This window comes from Scyliorhinus canicula, chromosome 3 (genome assembly GCF_902713615.1).
Source record: "Scyliorhinus canicula chromosome 3, sScyCan1.1, whole genome shotgun sequence".
NCBI lineage: Eukaryota > Metazoa > Chordata > Chondrichthyes > Carcharhiniformes > Scyliorhinidae > Scyliorhinus > Scyliorhinus canicula.
The window spans coordinates 93,173,314-93,195,187 of NC_052148.1; the positions used below are offsets into that span (position 1 = coordinate 93,173,314).

General features: G+C 42.4%; 1 protein-coding gene across 1 annotated transcript in view; it reads right to left on the bottom strand.

Annotated features, from left to right (window-relative positions):
- LOC119962800 (chondroitin sulfate proteoglycan 4-like) overlaps positions 1–21,874 on the bottom strand; it is a 147,776-nt gene that overhangs the window by 108,061 nt on the left and 17,841 nt on the right. The window contains exons 2-3 of the mRNA XM_038790894.1: positions 13,786–13,949; positions 10,147–13,701 (exon numbers count right to left, since the gene is read on the bottom strand). Of these exons, the coding sequence (XP_038646822.1) occupies positions 10,147–13,701; positions 13,786–13,949 (3,719 nt within the window). The remainder of the gene's footprint in view (positions 1–10,146; positions 13,702–13,785; positions 13,950–21,874) is intronic.

Below are 21,874 nucleotides of genomic sequence, written 5' to 3' on the forward strand. Positions count from 1 at the left end.
CTTCAGGAAAAGATTGCAGTTAGCACTAATGGAGGCTGCACTTACACTGCTGCAAGCTGATAGATTTTTAGTCAGTAAGGCAATCAAGAGTTATGGCGATAAAGGCAGGAAAGTTGAGTTGAGGATTATCAGGTCAGATCAGTCATTATCTCATTGAATGCCAGAGCTGACTCGATGGGCTGAATGAACTACTTCTGCTCCTACATCTTCTAGGTCTGATAGTCTTTACAGCACAATGGTTAGCACTGTTGCTTCACAGCTCCAGGGTCCTAGGTTTCATTCCTGCTTGGGTCACTGTCTGTGCAGAGTCTGCACGTTCTCCCCGTGTCTGCGTACGTTTCCTCCGGGTGCTCCAGTTTCCTCCCACGTCCCAAAAGACATGCTGTTAGGTGAAATGGACATTCTGAATTCTCCCTCTGTGGACCCGAACAGGTGCCAGAATGTGGTGACTAGGGACTTTTCACAGTAACTTCATTGCAGTGTTAATGTAGACCTACTTACGACAATAAAGATTATTACTATACCCTGGGAAATTCACTTCTTCAGATGGGTTTCATTATTTACTAAACGTCTGGAATACCTTCATTCATTGCTGCCAGATAAGCCAAGGTTCTCCCCTTGAGCAGCACCACTGCAGAAAGACTGCATCGTTGGTTCTGCTCATGAGCTCTCGCACAGACTGAACAGACTGGGGATTTTCTCTCTAGAAATGAGGAGGCCGAGGGACGACCTTCAGTATAGAGGTCTCTAAAACCTTGGAGTTTTGGGGTTTGAGAGGGCAGACATTGAAAAGATGGTTCGATTTGCGCAGGAGTCAATAGTAGAGGACAGAAAACTAAGAGTCGAGATAGTCACTAATAAATTCAGTACTGAATTAGGAAACAACTTTACCCAGAGAGTAACTAAAATGTGGAAGAAGACACCAGCATGGTAGCAACTACAGGGAATTGGCAAGTAGTCTGGGTGAACGGCAGAGAAGCATTTAAAGGGATGTTCAATAATTACATGAGTGAAAAGGGAAAAGAAGGGTTGAAAATGTGAGAAGTAGTAAAGTGGAAGAGGTTTCGAATAGAGTATAAACACCAGATAGTTCTCCTGTTTCAATTAGGTAAATTTTACACAGCAAATTTTTTGCTGTCTACAGGGCCTTAACCTTTAATAACACCGGAAAATTCACAGCAGCATAGCTTGAAGCACCTCACAGTCGCAGGTTTAATGAAAACAATGAATAAGACTAATGATCCACTGTGCAAGTAAAAAGTGACGCAGATCCCTATGAAAAGCCACATTCTTATAAAACACAAAAAAAAAGCACACTACAAGAATAGAGTAGCTTGGAAGGAGGAAGGAGAATAAATTAGTGAAATTCAATTTTGAAGCATGATTTGGTTCTACATTTTAGAACAGCATGTGGTTGCTGCCAGTAACGCTTTTTTTAAAAGTCACTGGCTGCAGAGCCGATATTTAATGTTGAGTAATTAAGTCCTGATCAACATACAGCGGAATGAAACATTTATGATTTGTCAAAATATTTAAAAGGAAAAATATATAGCAGATTGCATTTCTGATTTTTACTATGTTGGATTAGAGCTTTACAAATGTATTGAAATTTGTAGAGTTTCTAATTTAAATCGGCCACAATTTGCCGATAATAAATGAATAGCAAACAAAATTAACAAGGTTAGCAGAGCAATTCAGCATGGTCCTGCCGGTGACTGCTTTTACTAACGGGCCATGGGCTTTTCGACCTAGAAAGGAATCTAAGCATCGACGAGAAGAATTTACAGTGATGTATAAAGATAGTAAACAGTATAAAATGTTACTCCAAATATTGCTATTTGTTACTATCTCCCTAGAGATCAAGAACGTCCAGCTAACAGCTGAGAGACTGACACAAAATTTCACATCTTAAGGCTTCTAATATAACACAAGGCTAAAGCCACTATTTACGAAACATCACTAAAACTCAAATCAGAACATTTCTCCTTTTTTTAAGCACACATTTCACAGATCTACCTTACATTGTCATTTAAATAGATATTCATTTTTTTCCCGAACAGGTGCAACCAAGGTAGTTCTTACCTGCTGAGATGTTAATTCTGTGCTTTCCTTTTCTCAACCTTGGAAATTTTAATCTCAAACTTGTCGATCAAAATGAAGATTTTCCCCTAGCATAAATTAAGTGAATCTTCCATGCTAATTTTAACTCCTCATGAAATTGGTCTTTTCAATCCCATCATGAACTCCCAATCACATTCCTATGTGGTGAACACAGTGCCTTGCTGCCTGTAGATGCTCGCCCTCTCCTGTATCCTTGAAGACTAACCTCAACTGTGAGTTTTCAGGGATATCTTAGTAACCTTTCCCTTTTCAAAGCTCCATCTCCATGGCAGTGAATCACATGGATCTAGTATACAGATAGAATTCTGCTCGGCTATCCTCGAGATCCCAACTTTCTTTTATCTTAGAAATGAATGGGCAGTTAAAGCAAAACTATTTACAATCTGAGGTTCTCAGCATTTATCTGAGGCTTTTGAGACTCGAGGCCTATCCACTGATGGAAAACAGGACATTGTCTTCTTCCCAGAAAAGAAATCTGGGCCATTTTAATTTCTACCAATCAAACTATCCAGGCTCGCTATCAGGCAGACTTTAGAACAAGTCACAAGACCCCCTTCATTTTACCTTAAAAAGACAGTCTCTAAACGTAATCTTATAAACCTCATAACTGTAACACATTAAATTGACTGAGTAGGACAAGGGGAACACAGATGCCAGCTATTAATTGGTAAATTTAAGACCGATGTCAAGAAATTCTTCTCCATCTAAAGGGTGATCAACATATGGACTCGACTCCCTGTGCAGTGCTAGACACAAAATTCCTAGAATTAGCTAAGAAACAACTGGATGCTGCGTTAGGGGAACTTGAGTCAGCCAGCCAGAAAGATACTTAGGATTAATCGAATGATCTTTGTCATTCAAAACGATCCTTGCTGTTGCAGGTGACCCTACTATTGACCAAATCTAGATTAATAAACGAGCATCGTTCATCACAAATCAATCAAACAGGGCAGCAAAATTCAGCACCTTGCGCAAGATTAAGATCCCAAAGAATAATGGATTGCCAGAATGAGAATTGGTTGCCTGAAAAACAGGATTAGAATAGATAGATGCTTGATGACTGGTGCAGACATGTTGGGCCGAAGCGTCTCATTCTGCGCTGTAAAGCTTTCGAGACTGAGGAGCGAAGGTGGGAAGATGGCCTTCTCACTATGTAATAATCAGTACAATATTGGGAACTGCATTTTATCAGGGGAACGTTTTACCAACTGAACAGCTTGGGGCAGGATCTCACACGAAACACAATGTGATTTCAAGAATGCTAAAGATCCACATTCATAAGAGTTGCGCTGTCTTCCACAGATGTAGCCTGGTCCAAGTATTTCCCACCATTATCTGTTTTCATTTCACATCTGTCGTATTCACAGTATTTTGCATCAGAAATAAATACATTTTACAGTGCTCTCACACAAATCTCCACATGTATGAGCCAGAAACAAGGGATTTAAATGACCTCCGACTGTATTTTAGGTGGAAACCAGAAAAACAGAGTGAATAGCTATTTATGCTATTCCTCCAGGAGTTTTCATAAATGTGCCACCAAAATGACATTGGCAGAGAGAGGAACACAATACTGAAATTCTACCCTATAATTTGAACTAGCTTGAACCTGTGTCCTCGGGCTGAATTTTATTGGCCACTTGCGCATGGGAGAACAGGTTGGGGGGCCGATAAATGATGGCGCCATTGTTAATGTTCCTGCCACCCTCACCCTGCTACAATTTTACAGGTGCCAGTAAGGCGTTGGGGTGAGCCACCCATCCTTGACCCAATTGAGGCTCTTAAGTGGGCAATTAAAGCCCAACTAAGGGCGTCATCCTTCCGCTTTTCCAACAATCAGGTGGCAGGAGAGATTTGCGCCCAACCTATAATCTAGCACATTTAACACAATGAGCTGCTGCTCTGTGAAAGGAGTCCTCCTTCCCAGGTCACTCTCCGTCAACTGGAGGCTCCCCACCCCACAACAGTTTTGCCACCCCGTGTCTCTTCCCACCCCCCCCCCCCCCCCCCAATGCCCTGTCCAACATGATTCCCCCAATTCCTTGCACCGGCTCGCTAACCCCACCCCGGTGAGTGCCCAGACTTACCTGGACCTCAGAACATCCATATTTCCTCTTCCTCCTGGGCCCCTGCAGTGCCCACAGGTCTCACAGAGCTGCTAGCCTCCAATTGGCCAGCAACTCTATGAGATGGGTCGTCCTTCTGAAGATCGGTTGAAGTCCAGGCTCATAATTAATGGGCTGATTCCCGAAGAGTGAAACTGGGGTGAGCCAGCATCCTCAGAGTATAATTTGGCCGTTCCTCTCTCAATTTAATGTAAAACAATATTGCAGAATAATCTTTCCTCATGCCATTCACTTATATATTGCTATAAAGTAATGTGGCTGTCATGACAGAAGTTACTTAAATATGGCTGACAGTAAAGAACGCCATACGTCACCACTTTAAAACTGCGCTAATACCTATGAAAATCTAAAAAAAGTCTAAATTGTGAACTCACTGCCCCATTCTTAAATTCACAATATTTTTCCAAGTTGTACTTGTTCTGATATGGCCCATAGACCATATCATGTCAGTGCACAAAACATAGCAGCAACTACAGACAACAATTAACAAAATACATACAAAGGATTAGATGACATCTGGTGGACAAAAAATGTTATGCCATGCAGATAAAAATATGAGAGAAAACAAAACAAACTTTAGGTGAAAACTCTTGAATTTTGCATTAACAAAATACAGTTTGAGGATCAGATTAACTTTCAGTATGACCATGTCAAATTTTCATGAGCTAGGCAGGTCTTTGGGCAGTCAATAATTCATTTAGTAATTGGGTTGCAGAAGGTGCAGGGATTCCAGTTACATCATTGTATGGATGGGCCAATTCAATATTTTGAGTATTTGTTTTTTTTTTCTTCTTTCATGAGATGTGGGTGGCATGGACTACAGCGCTCATCCCTAATTGGCCTTGAGAACATGTCTTCTTGAACTGCATGTGGTGGAAGTACACCCACAGTGCTGTTCGGGAGATAATTCCAATATTTTGACCTAGTGACAGTGAAGGAATGACAACATGTTTCAAGTCATGATGGTGAGTGACTTGAAGGGGAACTTCAGATGGTGGTGTTCCCAAGCAGCTGACGCTCTTGTCCTTGTAGGCTGGTAGAGATCACAGTTTTGGAAGGTGCTGCCAAAAGAACCTTAGAGTCACTGTAGTGGATCATGTGGATAGACTGTTGCCACTGTGCGTCGGTAATGGGGGCGGTGAATGTTCAACGTGGTGGATGGGGTGCCAATCAATTTGTCTGCATTTTCCTGGATGGTATTGCGCCTCAGATTTTGTGAGAGCTGTACTCATCCAAGCAATGGAAAAGATTCCATCACACTCCCAACTCGTGCCTTGTAGATGATGGACAGACTTTAGGGTTGTCAGGAGGGGAGTTACCAGCCGCAGGATTCCCAGCCTCTGACCTGCTCTTGTAGCCAGTCCAGTTCAGGTTTTGATCAATGGTAACCTCCAGGATGTTGATAGTCGTGGATTCAGTGATGGTAGTGCCATTGCATGTCAAAGGGAGATTGTGGATTTTGTCTTGTTGGACATGGTCATTGCCTGGCACTTGAGTGACACAAATGTTATTTGCCACTTATCAGCCCAAGCCCAAATTTGTTCAGGCACATAGGCATGGACTGTATCTGAGGAGTCACATTGTGCAATCATCAGCACAAAACTAATTTGATGGAAGGATGGTCATTGATGAAGCAACTGAAGATATTTGGGCCTAAGGACCTCCTGCAGTGATATCCTGGGTGTGAGATAATTGACATTCAGCAACCACAACCTTCTTCCTTTGTGCTAGTTATGACTCCAACCAGTGGAGATTTTTCTCCTTATTCCCATTGACTCCAGTTTTGCTCGGGCTGCTTGTTGTCATACTTGGTCAAATGCGGCCTTGATGTCAAGGGCAGGGAATCTTCAGTCACCTCTGGAAGTTGTAATAAGGTCAGGAGTCACCTTGGGGTAATGCAAACTGAGCAGTGAGCAGTTTACTTCTGAGTCAGTGCCGCTTGATAGCATGTCGATAACATGGTCCATGACTTAGAATCATAGAATTTACAGTGCAGAAGGAGGCCATTCGGCCCATCGAGTCTGCACCGGCTCTTTTTTTTTTGAAAGAGCACCCTACCCAAGCCCACACCTCCACCCTATCCCCATAACCTAGTAACCACAACCAACACGAAGGGCAATTTTGGACACTAAGGGCAATTTAGCATGGCCAATCCACCTATCCTGCACATCTTTGGACTGTGGGAGGAAACCGGAGCACCCGGAGGAAACCCACGCACACACGGAGAGAACGTGCAGACTCCACACAGACAGTGACCCAAGCCTGGAGCTGTGAAGCAATTGTGCTAACCACCATGCTACCATGCTGCCTAATGGTTGAGAGTAGACTGACAAGGCAGTAAATGGCTGGTTTGAATTTGTCCTGCTTTTTGTGAACAGAACAAATCTTGACAATTTTCAACATTGCCGGGTAGTGACCAAGTATGACAACAAGCAGCCCGAGCAAAACTGGAGTCAATGGGAATAAGGAGAAAAATCTCCACTGGTTGGAGTCATAATTAGCTGCACTGGACTTGCTTGATTAGGGATGTAGCAAGTTCTGAAGCACAAGTCTTCAGTACCATTGCTGGAATATTATCTTTGCGATACCCAGTGCATTCAGCTATTTCTTGATATCATGTGGAGTAAACCGAATTAGCTGAGGATTGGCATATCAATGTTGGGGTACTCAGGAGGAGATCAAGATGGATAATCCACTTGGTACTTTTGGCTGAAGATTATTGAAAATGCTTCAGCCTTGTCTATTGCACTGATACACTGGGCTCTTCTATAATTGAGGATGGGGTTATTTGTGGAGCCTCCTTCTCCAGTGCATTGTTTAATTGTCCACCACCATTCACGACTGGATATGGCAGAATTGCAAAGCTTAGATCTGATCCGTTGGTTGTGGAATTGCTTAACTTTGTCTATCACTTGCTGCTTTTGCTGTGTTGTAGCTTCACCAGATTGGTGCCTCATTCTTAGGTATGCCTGGTCCTGCTCCTGACAAGCCCTCCCATGCTCTTCATTGAATCGGTGGCGAAACCCCCAGCTTAGTTGTAATGGTAGAGTGGGGGATATGCTGGGCCATGAGGTTACAGATTGTGGTTAGAGTACAATTCTGCTGCTGCTGAAGGCCCACACCACCTCATTGATGCCCAGTTCCAGTTGCCAGGTCTGTTGAAATGTCCCATTTAGCATGGTGATCGTGCCACACAACATGATAGTGGGTATCCTCAATGTGAAGATGGGACTTTTGGCTCATTGACTGTGCAGTGGTCACTCCTACCAACATTGACAGGTGAAGATGAGGTAAAGTAGGCTTTTCCTTCCAGTTGGTTTCTTCACCACCTGCTGGACATCCAATCTAGTAGCTATGTCATTTAGGACTCGCCCAGCTTGCTCAGCAGTGGTGCTGCCAAGCTATTCTTGGTGATAGACAGAGAAAATAGATGCAGGAGGAGGCCATTCAGCCCTTTGAGCCTTCTCCGCCATTATTATGATCATGGCTGATCATCAGGCTCAATACCTTATCCTTGAGCCCCAAGAGTTATATCAAATCCTTCTTCAAATTATACGTTTTAGCCTCAACTTTCTGTGGTAGCGAATCCCACAGATTCACAGCTCTCTGGGTGAAAAGATTTCTCCTCATCTCAGTCCTAAAAGGTTTACCCCTTATCCTCAAACTATGACACTTAGTTCTGAGCTCTTCCACCATCAGGAACATTCTTTCTGAATGTACCCTGTCTAATCCAGTTAGAATTTTCTAAGTTTCTATGCGATTCCCTCTCACTCTTCATAGTTTCTCCTCATATGACAGTCCCGCCATCCCTGGAATCAGCCTGGTAAACCTTCGTTGCACTCCCTCCAGCAAGAACATCCTTCCTCAGATAAGGACACAAAAACTGCACACAATACTCCAGGTGTGACCTCACAACTGCCCTATGCAACTGAAGTAAAACATCTCTATTCCTATACTCAAATCCTCTCACTATGAAGGCCAATATAACATTTCCTTCTTTACTGCCTGCTGTACCTATGCACTTACTTTCAGCGACTGATGCACAAGGGCACCAAGGTCTTGCTGAATATCCATCTCTCAATTTACACCCATTCAAATAATAATCCGCCTTCCTATTTTTGCAACCGAAGCTAATAACCTCACATTTATCCACATTATACTGCATCTGCCATGCAAATGCCCACACACTCAGCCTGTTCAAATCCCACTGAAGCATCTCTGCATCCTCCTCACAGCTCAACCTCCTCAACCCACTCAATTTTGTATCATCTGCAAATTTTGAGATGATACTTTCCGTTCCCTCGTCCAAACCATTAATATATGTGAACAGTCAGGGTCCTAGCACAGATCCCTGCAGTACCCCATTAGTCGCTGCCTGCCAATCAGAAAAAGGCCCATTTATTCCCACTTTTTGTTTTCTGTCTGCTAACCAGCTTTCTGTCCATAATCCCATGCACTTTAACTTTACATTGTTTGAGACCTTGTCAAAAGCCTTCTGAAAGTCTAAATAAACCACATCCACCAGTTCTCCCTGCTCAACTCTACCAGTTATATCTTCAAAGAATTCTAGTAGGCTTGCTGAACATGATTTTTCTTCCGTAAATCCATGCTGACTTTGTCTGATTACATCACTGATTTTCAAATGCTGTGCTACTAAACCCTTGATAATGGACTCCGATGTTAGGCTCACTGGTCTGTAGTTATATTTTCTCTCTACCTCCCTTTTTGAAGTCCCCAACCCAGGATACATACCTCGTGGTCTTCAGCGTGAGGAATGATCAGCTGGGAGGGGGGGGGGAGCAACTCTGTCTTTACCTTTGGTGTGCCCCAGATGTTAGTACAGAGGCCTTTGCAGGGACGAAAGGGCTGGGTTTACCATAGTCATGTCCAATGTCAGGTGGTGTTTCCAGCTTTATTCCTTTTAGACGTTATAGCAGCTTGAGACAACTGAGTGGCTTGCTAGGCTTTTCTGAGTCAGCCACATTGCTGTGGATCTGAGATCACATATAGGCCTAAGGGGTTTTTCTAGATTTATTAACTCAATTTAATAAACGCATGTTGCCAGAACATTAGCCTGGGCCTCTGGATTACTAATCCAGTGATATTACCACTCTGCCGCCACTTTCTCATGAGTTTGGAATCAGTATGGAAAATAGTTGGTGGGAATTGTGTCAAAGGAGTTAAGAAATGGTAATTTTGATTATCACCAAACTGCTACCACTTTCATTGAGGCCATTACAGTGTACATTTTGTCTTTGCATTATAGTACTGGTGCATCACTGCTGGTAGCAATCTTAAACCAGCAGATTATAGGAACAGTTGAAGTAACATATGGCACATAAAAAATATTAATAAAACATTACATCATTTGTTAGCTTACAAAATAAATGTGTTAATTTGATGCAAAAAGACCATTGTACTACTATAATTGTGTTAAGAGATAAAAAATTATGTTTTTGTTTAAAAATGGTTGAGCAGTAAGCTGCTGCCCAGTTAGCGCCACACAATTTACCATGTCATTTTGGTACATTTTTTCAATTTACATGGAAGTAAAAGTTAGATCAATATCATTACAACTACAATTTGCAATTTAACATCCAGAACTAGGGAATAATTACAGTGTTAATGAGGAGACTTTCTGTTTCATCACATCACACTTCAATGCCTTGGCGGACTGAAAAATGTGAGGGGGTTTGATTATTCAATGACAAACTGTGTGGGCAGTCAAAGCTTCTGATTGCCATAAGAACAATGTCAAAGTTTTGAATCAACTTCCTAAATTAATTCTGTAAATTTAAAAGATGTTTTGTTTTTTGGAAAGGAACCCGCCAGATATGCAAAGTTAAACAAGATAACGGCACACAGACAAGGACAAATGTGCATCCTGTAACCATCTCACCTGGAGAGATTTTTTGCTGATTTTCACAGGCTTCCCTTCATCAACCAACAGATTGCTGTTGTGAATGACTGTTGGAGCACGCTGGTGGCTTTCTAGGTATATACGTACAGTCGCCCCTCCATCCAGCAGTACATGTTTCACTTTTATTGTGAAATTGAACTTGTCCACAAGGTTGTTGCTGTTGTCATGGCGATACACAACATGACCATTCTTCAAGTCATTCTGAGTGAAAGATTCCGCCTGAATGTCATTCAAGTACAGTGCTCCATGCTTTGGTGGCAAAAATACTCTGTAACTAATCTCACTTTCATCTGCAATAAAAAGGTTTGTGTTAACACTTAAATTAGCCGTTGTTAGAGACTTCTCTTGTCCTTTCTGCACCAAAAGCCCTGTATTGTTCGCAATTCGCACATAAGGATCTGAGGCACTGACCTCAAGTAATGAAGAAGTGTAGTGTTTGCCATCGGTTACAAACAGGACAAACCTGCCACTGTCAGCACCATGGTGCACAAACAGAACCCGCTTCTGCTCGAGATCTGCTTGAGAGAATTGGAAAAGCTTTTCCGAGGTGTCATTTACCAGAACCAGGTCACCATTTTGAATACCACGACGTGTGTACAAAAGCTGTGCATCATTGAAGTCAGAATCAGGATCATGATAGCGCAGATCTTCAGTGGTCACCAGGCGTTGACCATTCCTAACCACATGAAAAACGTGATCTACCACACGGACTGGCTTCTCATCATTTCTTAGCTGAATAGTTATGGTAAACGTTCCCGCAACAGACACAGAGTTCAAGTCTGCTTTTGAATTATCTGCGGCCCCTCCAGTTGCAGCTGCAACAAACATAAACTCATCATGTGTTGACTCAGAATCGTCATGCATGTACATAAGACGTTGTCCAATAATATCTTCATTCGTAAAGGTCGTTATATTGTCATTACTGTCAGTTGAATCAGAGCGGTTGATCCGCTTCAACTTGCCAAATCTTGGACTCTGCGTAATCGTGTACAAGAAATTTTTGGTGTTCAAGGTTTCTGCATATAACTCTGCCTGAGTTATTAACTCTCCTTCTCCTTCAATCAAGACGAGACCTTTATTTGTTAAAGTAATGGTGTTAACATCAGCTTTAATAAGTACATGGAAATTATGGATCCTGGATACGGCTTGCTTGGAGAAAAGCTGAAAGCTGAAGGCATCCTCAATATCTTCATGAGGTTTTCCGATTAATTCATATTCCACCTTCCGTGCAGATATGTCTTTCTGACTGAAGGAGGAATTTTGTTTTAGAATCTCACCATTCAGCAAAAGCTGTCCTCTTTTAGGTACAGTCACCGACCGATAGTGCAGCCCACTTTCAGAGATTCTTGCACCTTCCAACACAGCATGGAGATTTTCAGAAGTCAGAGCTTGTTTCTTCCCTTTATCAATCTCCAATGGATTATTCTTTAGGAGTTTGAACTTAACCCATTCCACGACAATGGGGAAAACTAGCTCCTCGCTGGTCATGCTCCCTATATTAACTGTAAACATGAACATTTCAGTTACATTAGCAGACTGAAGTTCATGGAAAGTGCCAAAGTAGCGGATGCGGCCCCGCTCCACTGACCGTTGAGAAAATGAAGTGATTTTCTTCCACCCGGTACTGGAATGAAGTCGTTGAATTTCACCATACATGGGAGTTTTAGCAATGTGATAACGGATTTCTACTTCCTGATTAATAGCATTTGTTTCGACTGACAGATTATAGCTAGTGATCAAGGCTGCATCACTCTGTCCCACTACTAGACCTGTATTATTGATCACTTTATAATCCACTGGTACAGCCATTATTCGTAAAACTACAGTGTTGCTCACTTTATCACCATCACTGACACGTAACACCATCCTTGAGGTACGAACACCTTGGTGAACATAATACACGTTTCCTTCTTCCAAGTCAGTGTTGGAGAATGTAGTTATAGTCATACCAGGGTTCATGGCATTTTCCAAAAATCCAGCATCTGCATTAAGATTACCTAAAATGGAGAACTGAAGCCATGTGGAGTTTGTGTCAATATCAATAGCCTTAACCACTTTACTTGTAAGACATTTCTTGGAGTTCTCCAGCAAAGTGAACAAATTACCATCAGGAAGGAGGAGTTCAGGAGCATCGTTGGTTGGTGTAACAGTAATATTAAATAGGTACTGTTTATCTCCTTTCAGGTAATCTGGGACCACCTTCTTACTGCTCGTAAAAACAGAAAATGAGAACTGATCATGGGAATACTCAGATCCATCATGAACATATAATACTCTCCCATACCAGAGATCCAATGTGGTAAAAGAATTCTCTTCACTCTCTGGGCCAGTGTTAAATTTTAGATGTCCATGGCTTGGTTGCTTTGTTACCTTGAATATTATTTGTGACTGACGTACACCCAATTTCTTGAAATCTAGGTTCAACTTTAGGTGTTTCGACTCCAGTGTTGTCTGCCCATTTTCTGCAACCACTAGATTACTGAGAGCCAGGAATTTTGTGCTCTGTGCTTTTGCAGTGGGTTTCGCCGTCACTTGAGGAGTGAATATTGTCGGAACGACAAGCATTTGAGCTGTTGTTGTTTTTACAGTTGTAGAACTTTTATTTACTGCGGCACAGCCAGCCGAAATGTCTTTTGTAACTAGCGCATTCTTCAAACTCTTCTTTTGAGAGTTAGCTTTCACATCCTTTAGGCAACCCCGGAAGGATCCTCCTCTTGCCTTTCTTCCAGCAAGGGATAGAAGGCCAATCTTTAATACTTCAACACGAGTGCTGTCATCTATACCGCCAAGAAACAGAGGGCCCCTCAACTTAATATTTTTGCTGCGAGAGCTCAGAGTAACCTTTACAGTCTCCTCGTCCACTGCAAGGTGAAGATGCTTGGGTGTAAATCGCAGCTTAATGTCATGCCAATTATTGTCATTAACGTTACTCAGTGAAGAAAGGTGCGTTTTTTTTCCAGATTTCCCAATAACTACTCGAATTAATCCTTCTGCAATTTCCATCGCAACAAAATCACCTTGTCGACCAGCATTGTACAGCAGCAGACCCAATGGTTGCGTGGTGCGCACAGTACACTCAAGCACTGCCTCCTCTTCAGCTTTCCATGAGGCAAATTCAAGATAAGATTTGGAACTAAATAAGCTGATTGGCTCACCGTCTTCAGCGAAAAATTCATCACTGCAGCCTGCCGAGACCTCATGTACATTTTTGAAACCAGAATATGTCCTCAAAGATGACAAGATGTCATGCTGGTTGAATACCACCTCATCGATGCATCCGCGGAAGTTACTCGCTGCACCTTCCATATAAGGTTTGTCAAACAGGCCAGTGCCACCTACAAAAATGCCATGTTGGACGTCGAGCTCGTGAAGCGGTCCCGGCATCCTCACAGTAGTTCGGAAGTGTTTGTCCACTGTCAAGGTAACTTCATCACCTTCATGGTATAGGTCCAATGTGTGCAATGCCAAATCATTTAGCTTCACTCCTCTCTCAGACCGAAGAATCTTTTCACCAGAACCAAGCTCCAACTTCACCTAAGAACAGCAAAGTCAGAATTTAAGCAAAAGAGTAAATGAGCATAATTTCAAAATACTTCTCCAGTTTTCTAACTGGTGTACCTGTACACGCCCAGAATGCAGCTCCACCAACCAGTAATCATCTTCCCCTGCTGCAAGGAAAAGCAGGCCACTTGACTTTGAGGTGTGAAATTGTAAACTTAGTGATGTCTTGCTAGAGGTCTCCATTACTTTAAGCTGCACGTAGCTGCTTCCAAAAAATGATGCTGAAATAGATAAAGAATATTATGAGAGCCACTGTGCACAACAATGGACATTATCTGAGGTAACAGATAGACTATCTGCCACACAAATCACAATAATAGAAGATTTTGAGAATGAACATTACTATTTACACTCCTGTTCCACTGTCGGGGATTTTGGTGGCAGCACCTTTTTGAACACGAATGAGATGGCAACACTGCCGACCAAATTTTCTAGATACAGAAAACACAGCACCACCTAATCAGGTCAGAAATGTAGTTTGACATTTTGCGGCTGCACCAAACTCTAACTTTCTCAAGATGCAGAGAGAGAAAAGAATCGGGATTTAATACTGCCAAACACCACATGCACAAAAGTTACTTGATTGGCACAAAGTCAAAATCCTAGAAAACACCCCCTCACCACCCCCACTTTTAATGGTGCCATGAGGTGTCGCTTCTTAGGCTGCAATGGTTCAAAGTTCATCTTCAGCTTCTCAAGGGGATCTAGGGGATGGGCAATAAATGCTGGCATTGCCAGAGACACCATATTCTGAGAATTAACTCGGCATTTATGTTGCTGAAACTGACTTTGTGGGAAGAAAATCAAAGTTAAAAAGCAAATGAAGCCTCAAACTATTTTTAACCGGTCAAATGGTGGATTACGTTTCAAAGAATTCTTTCATTCTAAGGGCACCTAACCCTTGTCAGCCAAAAGCTACAAAATTGGACTGGCCAGGATGACGGAGCATGGAGTAGGATTTATGAAGTCCGATGGGAGTGGGTCCAGAGGCAGCCATGCAGAAGAATAATAGCCACAGAAAAGTAACATGCGAGTTTGCTGGCAGCTTCCCATCTCGAGTCCATTTTCAAAGAAGTTTGGTCGAAGTGGCAACGGCAACTGGTTGATAGTGAATAAAGGCAATTAGAGACCTATTATGACCCTCTTCCACACTGATCATAATTTTCCATTCAGTAGGTGGATGTCCACAGTTACCAAAAGGAGACAGCTTTCTGGTGCCAGACCATGCGACCAGCATTCCACATCACTTTTTTCACGCTCCTCTCCTCAACCCGGCAGTGTTCTAAGTGGCCCTCCAATGTCAAGAGCCTACCTGGCATCCTTAAATTGTATAGCAAGCAAGCCTACTGGTTATTAATTGGACAATCCTACAAAAATCACATTAGATAACCATTCCTGACATGGTGTGTGGTTGGGACCGACATTTGGACAGCACACAAGCACAGTGGTTAGCACCGTTGCTTCATAGCTACAGGGTCCTAGGTTCGATCCCCGACTTGGGTCACTGTCTGTGCGGAGTCTGTATATTCTCCCCGTATCTGCGTGGGTTTCCTCCAGGTTCCTCCCACAGTCCAAAGATGTGCAGGTTAGGTGGATTGGCCATGCTAAATTGCCCTCAGTGTCCACAAAGAGTGGGTGGGCCGACTGGGTTATGGGGATAGGGTGGAGGTGTGGGCTTAGGTAGGGTGTTCTTTCCAGGGGCCGGTGCAGACTCGATGGCCCGAATGGCCTCCTTCAGCACTGTGGATTCTATTATAACAATAATTTGATGATAACTATGGTTCTGGCCCCAAATGACTTCCATTGTTAACTATTAATCCGAGTCCATCTACCAGTTACAGGAATTAGATCCATTGAGATACGACTGACACGTTTCATTAAATAAATGGCAATAAAGCATTGAGAACTGATTAAACATATACTTATTTTTCATCAATAAAGACTAAATGAAAGCAATTTAAAAAGTTGTGAAGACAAATACTGAACAATATGAATAATACCTAGTAATACCTAGGGCTGGTTTAGCACAGTAGGGGCTAGTTTAGCACAGTGGGCTAAACAGTTGGCTTGTAATGCAGAACAAAACCAGCAGCACGGGTTCAATTCCCGTACCGGCCTCCCCAAACAGGCGCCGGAATATGGTGACTAGGTGGTCGACAATGTGGTCACAGTAACTTCATTGAAGCCTACTCATGACAATAGCGATTATTATTATTATTATTGAAATTAAATATTCTGCAACAGAATGCAATGAAATATGGACCGTTTCAAAGATTTTGTTGATACACAAGAGGAAAACAGAATGATGAATGCACTCATTGTATGTCAAAAATGAGCACTGGATTTTCTATGTTGGTGTTCTGAGGAAGTCAAATGATGCACGTGATTTCATAAGTAAAGTTCTTCTTTATAAAATTCAATGTATAATCTTACTGATAATGTCTTACACAAGAGCCTCATTTAGCACAAAAAAAGACACAGGTTCAGCAAGAGTTTAATTGTTGCTTTGAGGGATTTTTATTAATCTGCACCTTCCACTATTTTCCCCGATAGTCGGAACGGTAAAAAAAAAGTGTTCAATTTCATCAGTATGATTTTTTCCCTTTTTAAAAAAATAAATAATCCTTTCTCTAGCTCCCCAGTGTGCATCAAGGAAGGGCTCAATAACACATGCACATTGAATTTAGGAGCTACAACAACAGAAAATTCCAGCCTATCAAATTTGGTTACATTAAAATCCAAGCTCTTGAGGTGATGGTGCAGTCAAGGATCCATTGTACCGCTGAAAGGTAGGAAAATGGGGCAGAAAGAGTAATACATAGAATTTACAGTGCAGAAGGAGGCCATTCGCCCATCGAGTCTGCACCGGCTCTTGGAAAGAACACCCTACCCCCTACCCAAGGTCAACACCTCCACCCTATCCCCATAACTCAGTAACCCCACCCAACACTAAGGGCAATTTTGGACACTAAGGGCAATTTATCATGGCCAATCCACCTAACCCGCACATCTTTGGGCTATGGGAGGAAACCGGAGCATCCGGAGGAAACCCACGCACACACGGGGAGGATGTGCAGACTCCGCACAGACAGTGACCCAAGCCGGAATCGAACCTGGGACCCTGGAGCCGTGAAGCGATTGTGCTATCCACAATGCTACCGTGCTGCCCTAATGGCAAAAAGGAAATAGAATGATCAGCAGCAGATTGCGGTGATAATTGGTTTCTCACCACACTAGGGCGAGATTCCGATTTCTACGGGAGCGGGCCAGTTGCATCACCGAGTGAGGTCCTCGTTTTTGGCCTCTCCCGCTATTCACGGCCTAGGTCCACTCGAGCGAGAGCCCAACAAGGCAGGAGAATTGCGCCGATTCTCTTTAAATGCAGCACTTTCATATTGTAATCATCATATTTTATTGTAATTTGGATTAGAGATTTCTAACCCATTTGAAAAGGTATCATCGAATCTCTACAGTGCAGGAGGAGGACATTCAGCCCATCGAGTCTGCGCTGACCCTCCAAAAGAGCACCCTACCTCGGCCGACACCTCCACCTCACCATAACCTCTCCTAATCTTTTGCACACTAAGGGCAATTTAGCATGGCCAATCCACCTAACCTGCACATCTTTGGACAGTGGGAGGAAGCCAAAGTATCTGGAGGAATTCCACGCTCACACAGCTGGAATTGAACCCAGGTCCCTGGTGCTGTGAGACAGCAGTGCTAACCACTGTGCCACCCAAAACTCAAAATGCCCCTTCAACCAAACGTTCGAGAACCACTAATTTATCATTAGTCTTCATGCTGCACGACAGAGAGATGAAATTATAAAGAATAAGGTTTAAAAGATTTAAGTTTGATAAATGAAGTACATCAAAACTTCAGATAAGTGACTGGAGATCGTTGAAACAGGATTTTCTTCTTCTTTCAACAGATAGATATCGGAGACTCCAAATCATCCAAAATAGTTGTTATACTTATGTTTTTAATGGTATTTATAGAGTTTTTCATTAACAAGCACATTATCACAGTTACCTATTCTACCAATCACCGTTTCTTTAAAAAAAAAGTCATACTCAACATTGAGCTATATTGGCCAAATCATGTGCACAATCTCGAGGGACCCCACAACAGCAGCAAGTCAACTTCAGTACTGGGCACCAACTAAAGGGTCACTCAAATGTTCTTCATTAACCATTTAACTCTTAACTAGTTTGTCTTCAGATGGCCACATTCGAGAGTAGATGTAAAACCAGCATTCCATTTAATCCACTGGTTCCCCACCTAACGAGTTAGATTAAAATTGTCCCCAATGTGTCTGCCAGCTGTTTGGTAATTTTCAAAATCCAGCTTTGATATCGCGCTACAAATGTACACACCACAGCTAATTATTGGTTTCCACAGATACTGTGCTCTCAGAATGTCTCGTAAATGATCCTTATATTAAAAAGGCATGAACAAAAGCCATAATTTCTTCCGTTAACTACTGGGTAGTCATTGAATTATTAAGTATAACATAACACAGCTGCTTGCTTCACATAGCAGTTATCACTTTTAATAATAATATGGAGGCAGTCTGGGTTTGGTTTAATAGTTTTTTTTCCCCTGGCTCTTTACATCTCTATGACATTATATAATATAATGTTTCTTTAAACAGTACAAAAGCAAATTTTAACACTGATTTCAGACTAGACCTTTAGCACTACTGCAACAGTGAAGTAGTTGTAAAAAGTTACAATCAAGACTCAGCCAGATTCAGGAAATAAATGATGGTGGAAACTTCTTGCGGGTAAAATGCAGCTCCAATGAGGTATCAGCCCAGATTTGATAGAGTGTTTATGTTGTTCTTTAAGCATCATGGACACTTAAGCTGTCAGAATTATATTCAATATTTCATAACATCTCCCTTCTTTCTTCGCACCATTTATGATCACGACTTCGTTCATCTGGGCCCTAGTCTCTTGGATTGCCTCCCTAAACCTCTATATCTCCATATTTCTCTTTCCTCCTTCAAAGACATTTCTTAAAACCTACTTTTAATTAAACCATGATGTGGAGATGCCGGCGTTGGACTGGGGTGAGCACAGTAAGAAGTCTTACAACACCAGGTTAAAGTCCAACAGGTTTGTTTCAAACACGAGCTTTCGGAGCACGGCTCCTTCTTCAGGAGAATCCACCTGAAGAAGGAGCCGTGCTCCGAAAGCTCGTGTTTGAAACAAACCTGTTGGACTTTAACCTGGTGTTGTAAGACTTCTTAATTAAACCAGGCTTCTAATTGTCTCTTCTAATATCTCCTCCTTTGGCTCAGTCAATGCTCATCTGATTACACACCCTATGTGGAACATTTTCCAACATTGAAGGTGCCATTTAAATGCTTGATGTTGTTGGAATTAATTGTCGTCTTCAACAAAACAAGGTTGCTTCCTTTAATATCTTAGTGTGTTTAGTTTGTAATAAAATCACATTTGACGTTTCTACAGAAGACAAAATTCTTTGGCAGGATACATTTTTAAAAATAAGTGCTCCAACAAAATCACGGGTGCAAATTAAACATGCTGGGATAGTGCTGATGGCTCTCAATGAGAGGGTGTGGTTGGGGGGGGAATGCAGACTGATACCCGACAGCTGTTCTGCCCAGTCAAGACCCATGGTGTTGTGAACTCCGCGGACAAGTCACGCCAAGAGAATGGTAGAATTGCTGGAAGTTTCAGACTGGCATCAGCCTGCTGCACTGAGACAGCCAACAGGGCATTTGTCTTTTTAATGCTCTGCTTACAAATTCTTCATTCTGCGATTATCTAGTCGTTCATCTCCCAGCTCTGCAGAGCTTGCTGCGTGCAAAATGACTACTGCACAACAAACACTGACCATCTATCGAAGGGCCAAATTACTCACTTCTGCTCCCATGTTTTTTATGTTCTACATTCAAAGCAATTGAGTTTTTGTGAAATGCAAAAATGTTTTGAGTCGCATGTGCAAAGTTAACACAAGTCTTTATCATGCTCAGTTATTTAATTAAAATTGTAATTCTTGTATTTTCTATCTGGTCAGTTTGAAAGAGAAGAGTGTGCATTTATACAGTGCTTTTTCATTCATTCATGGGCTGTAAACTCCGCTTGCTAGGCCAGCATTTATTGTCCATCCCTAATTGCTCTTGAGAAGGTAAGTTGCCTTCTTGAACTGCTGCAGTCCGTAAGGTGTAGTTACAGCTACTGTACTGTTAGGGAGGATTTTGACCCAGCAACAGTGAAGGAAAAGTGATATATTTCTAAGTTAGGGTTGTGAGTGGCTTGGAGGGAAACGTCCAAGTGGTGGTGTTCCCATGTATCTGCTGTCCTTGTCCTTCTACATGAAAGCAGTCGTTGCTTTGGAAGGTGTCATCTGAGGAACCTTGGTGAGTTAATTTTACAACCTCAAGATTAAACCAAAGCACTTTATAGCCAATGGAATACTTTAGGAAGCATGGTGACTATTGTAGGGAGTCAATGTGGCAAATTGTGCATTTACATGCATTTAGTGGGTATTAGCACAGGCTGTTTAGTGGGACTGTTTAGCACAGGGCTAAATCGCTGGCTTTGATAGCAGGCCAGCAGCACGGTTCAATTCCCGTAACAGCCTCCCCGAACAGGCGCCGGAATGTGGCGACTAGGGGCTTTTCACAGTAACTTCATTTGAAGCCTACTCGTGACAATAAGCGATTTTCATTTCATTATTAGAACATTGCTATACTGACATTGTGCAGGACAATCAGGAGACTAATGATGAAAAATTGAATGCAGTATTAATCATTATCTCATACAAGATATTGATGCATTGGAAAATGTTCAGAACAAAGTGACCAAAATGATTCCAGGCTTCTACATACATTGCAGCTCTGTACGGTAGCACAAATGGATAGCACTGTGGCTTCACAGCTTGAGGATCCCAGGTTCGATTCCCTGCTGGGTCACTGTCTGCGAGGAGTCTGCACATCCTCCCCGTGTGTACGTGGGTTTCCTCCGGGTGCTCCGGTTTCCTCCCACAGTCCAAAGATGTGCAGGTTAGGTGGATTGGCCATGATAAATTGCCCCTAGTGTCCAAAATTGCCCTTAGTGTTGGGTGGGGTTACTGGGTTATGGGGATAGGGTGGAGGTGTTGACCTTGTTGACGTCTTTCCAAGAGCCGGTGCAGGCTTGATGGGCCAAATGGTCTCCTTCTGCACTGTACATTCTATGATAATCTATGATATTTAAAAGCAATCATGACAATAGATAAGTTTAGCTAATTTAACTCCTTCGATGAGCGTAATACTAAATGCCACATGTGGTCAGCCAAGTTAGATTAGGGGATCAGTTGACAATTTTAAGAAGCTGAATGCATACCCTGAAGGTTATAGGGGTATTTAAAACACAGCTTGTTTTTTTTTTAAATCTTGGAGAGGATTATAAAAGATACGATTTATAATCATCTAGATAGGAATAATATGATTAGGGATAGTCAGCATGGTTTTGTGAAGGGTAGGTCATGCCTCACAAACCTTATCGAGTTCTTTGAGAAGGTGACTGAACAGGTAGACGAGGGTAGAGCAGTTGATGTGGTGTATATGGATTTCAGTAAAGCGTTTGATAAGGTTCCCCACGGTCGGCTATTGCAGAAAATACGGAGGCTGGGGATTGAGGGTGATTTAGAGATGTGGATCAGAAATTGGCTAGTTGAAAGAAGACAGAGAGTGGTAGTTGATGGGAAATGTTCAGAATGGAGTTCAGTTACGAGTGGCGTACCACAAGGATCTGTTCTGGGGCCGTTGCTGTTTGTCATTTTTATAAATGACCTAGAGGAGGGCGCAGAAGGATGGGTGAGTAAATTTGCAGACGACACTAAAGTCGGTGGAGTTGTAGACAGTGCGGAAGGATGTTGCAGGTTACAGAGGGACATAGATAAGCTGCAGAGCTGGGCTGAGAGGTGGCAAATTGAGTTTAATGTGGAGAAGTGTGAGGTGATTCACTTTGGAAAGAATAACAGGAATGCGGAATATTTGGCTAATGGTAAAATTCTTGGTAGTGTGGATGAGCAGAGAGATCTCGGTGTCCATGTACATAGATCCCTGAAAGTTGCCACCCAGGTTGATAGGGTTGTGAAGAAGGCCTATGGTGTGTTGGCCTTTATTGGT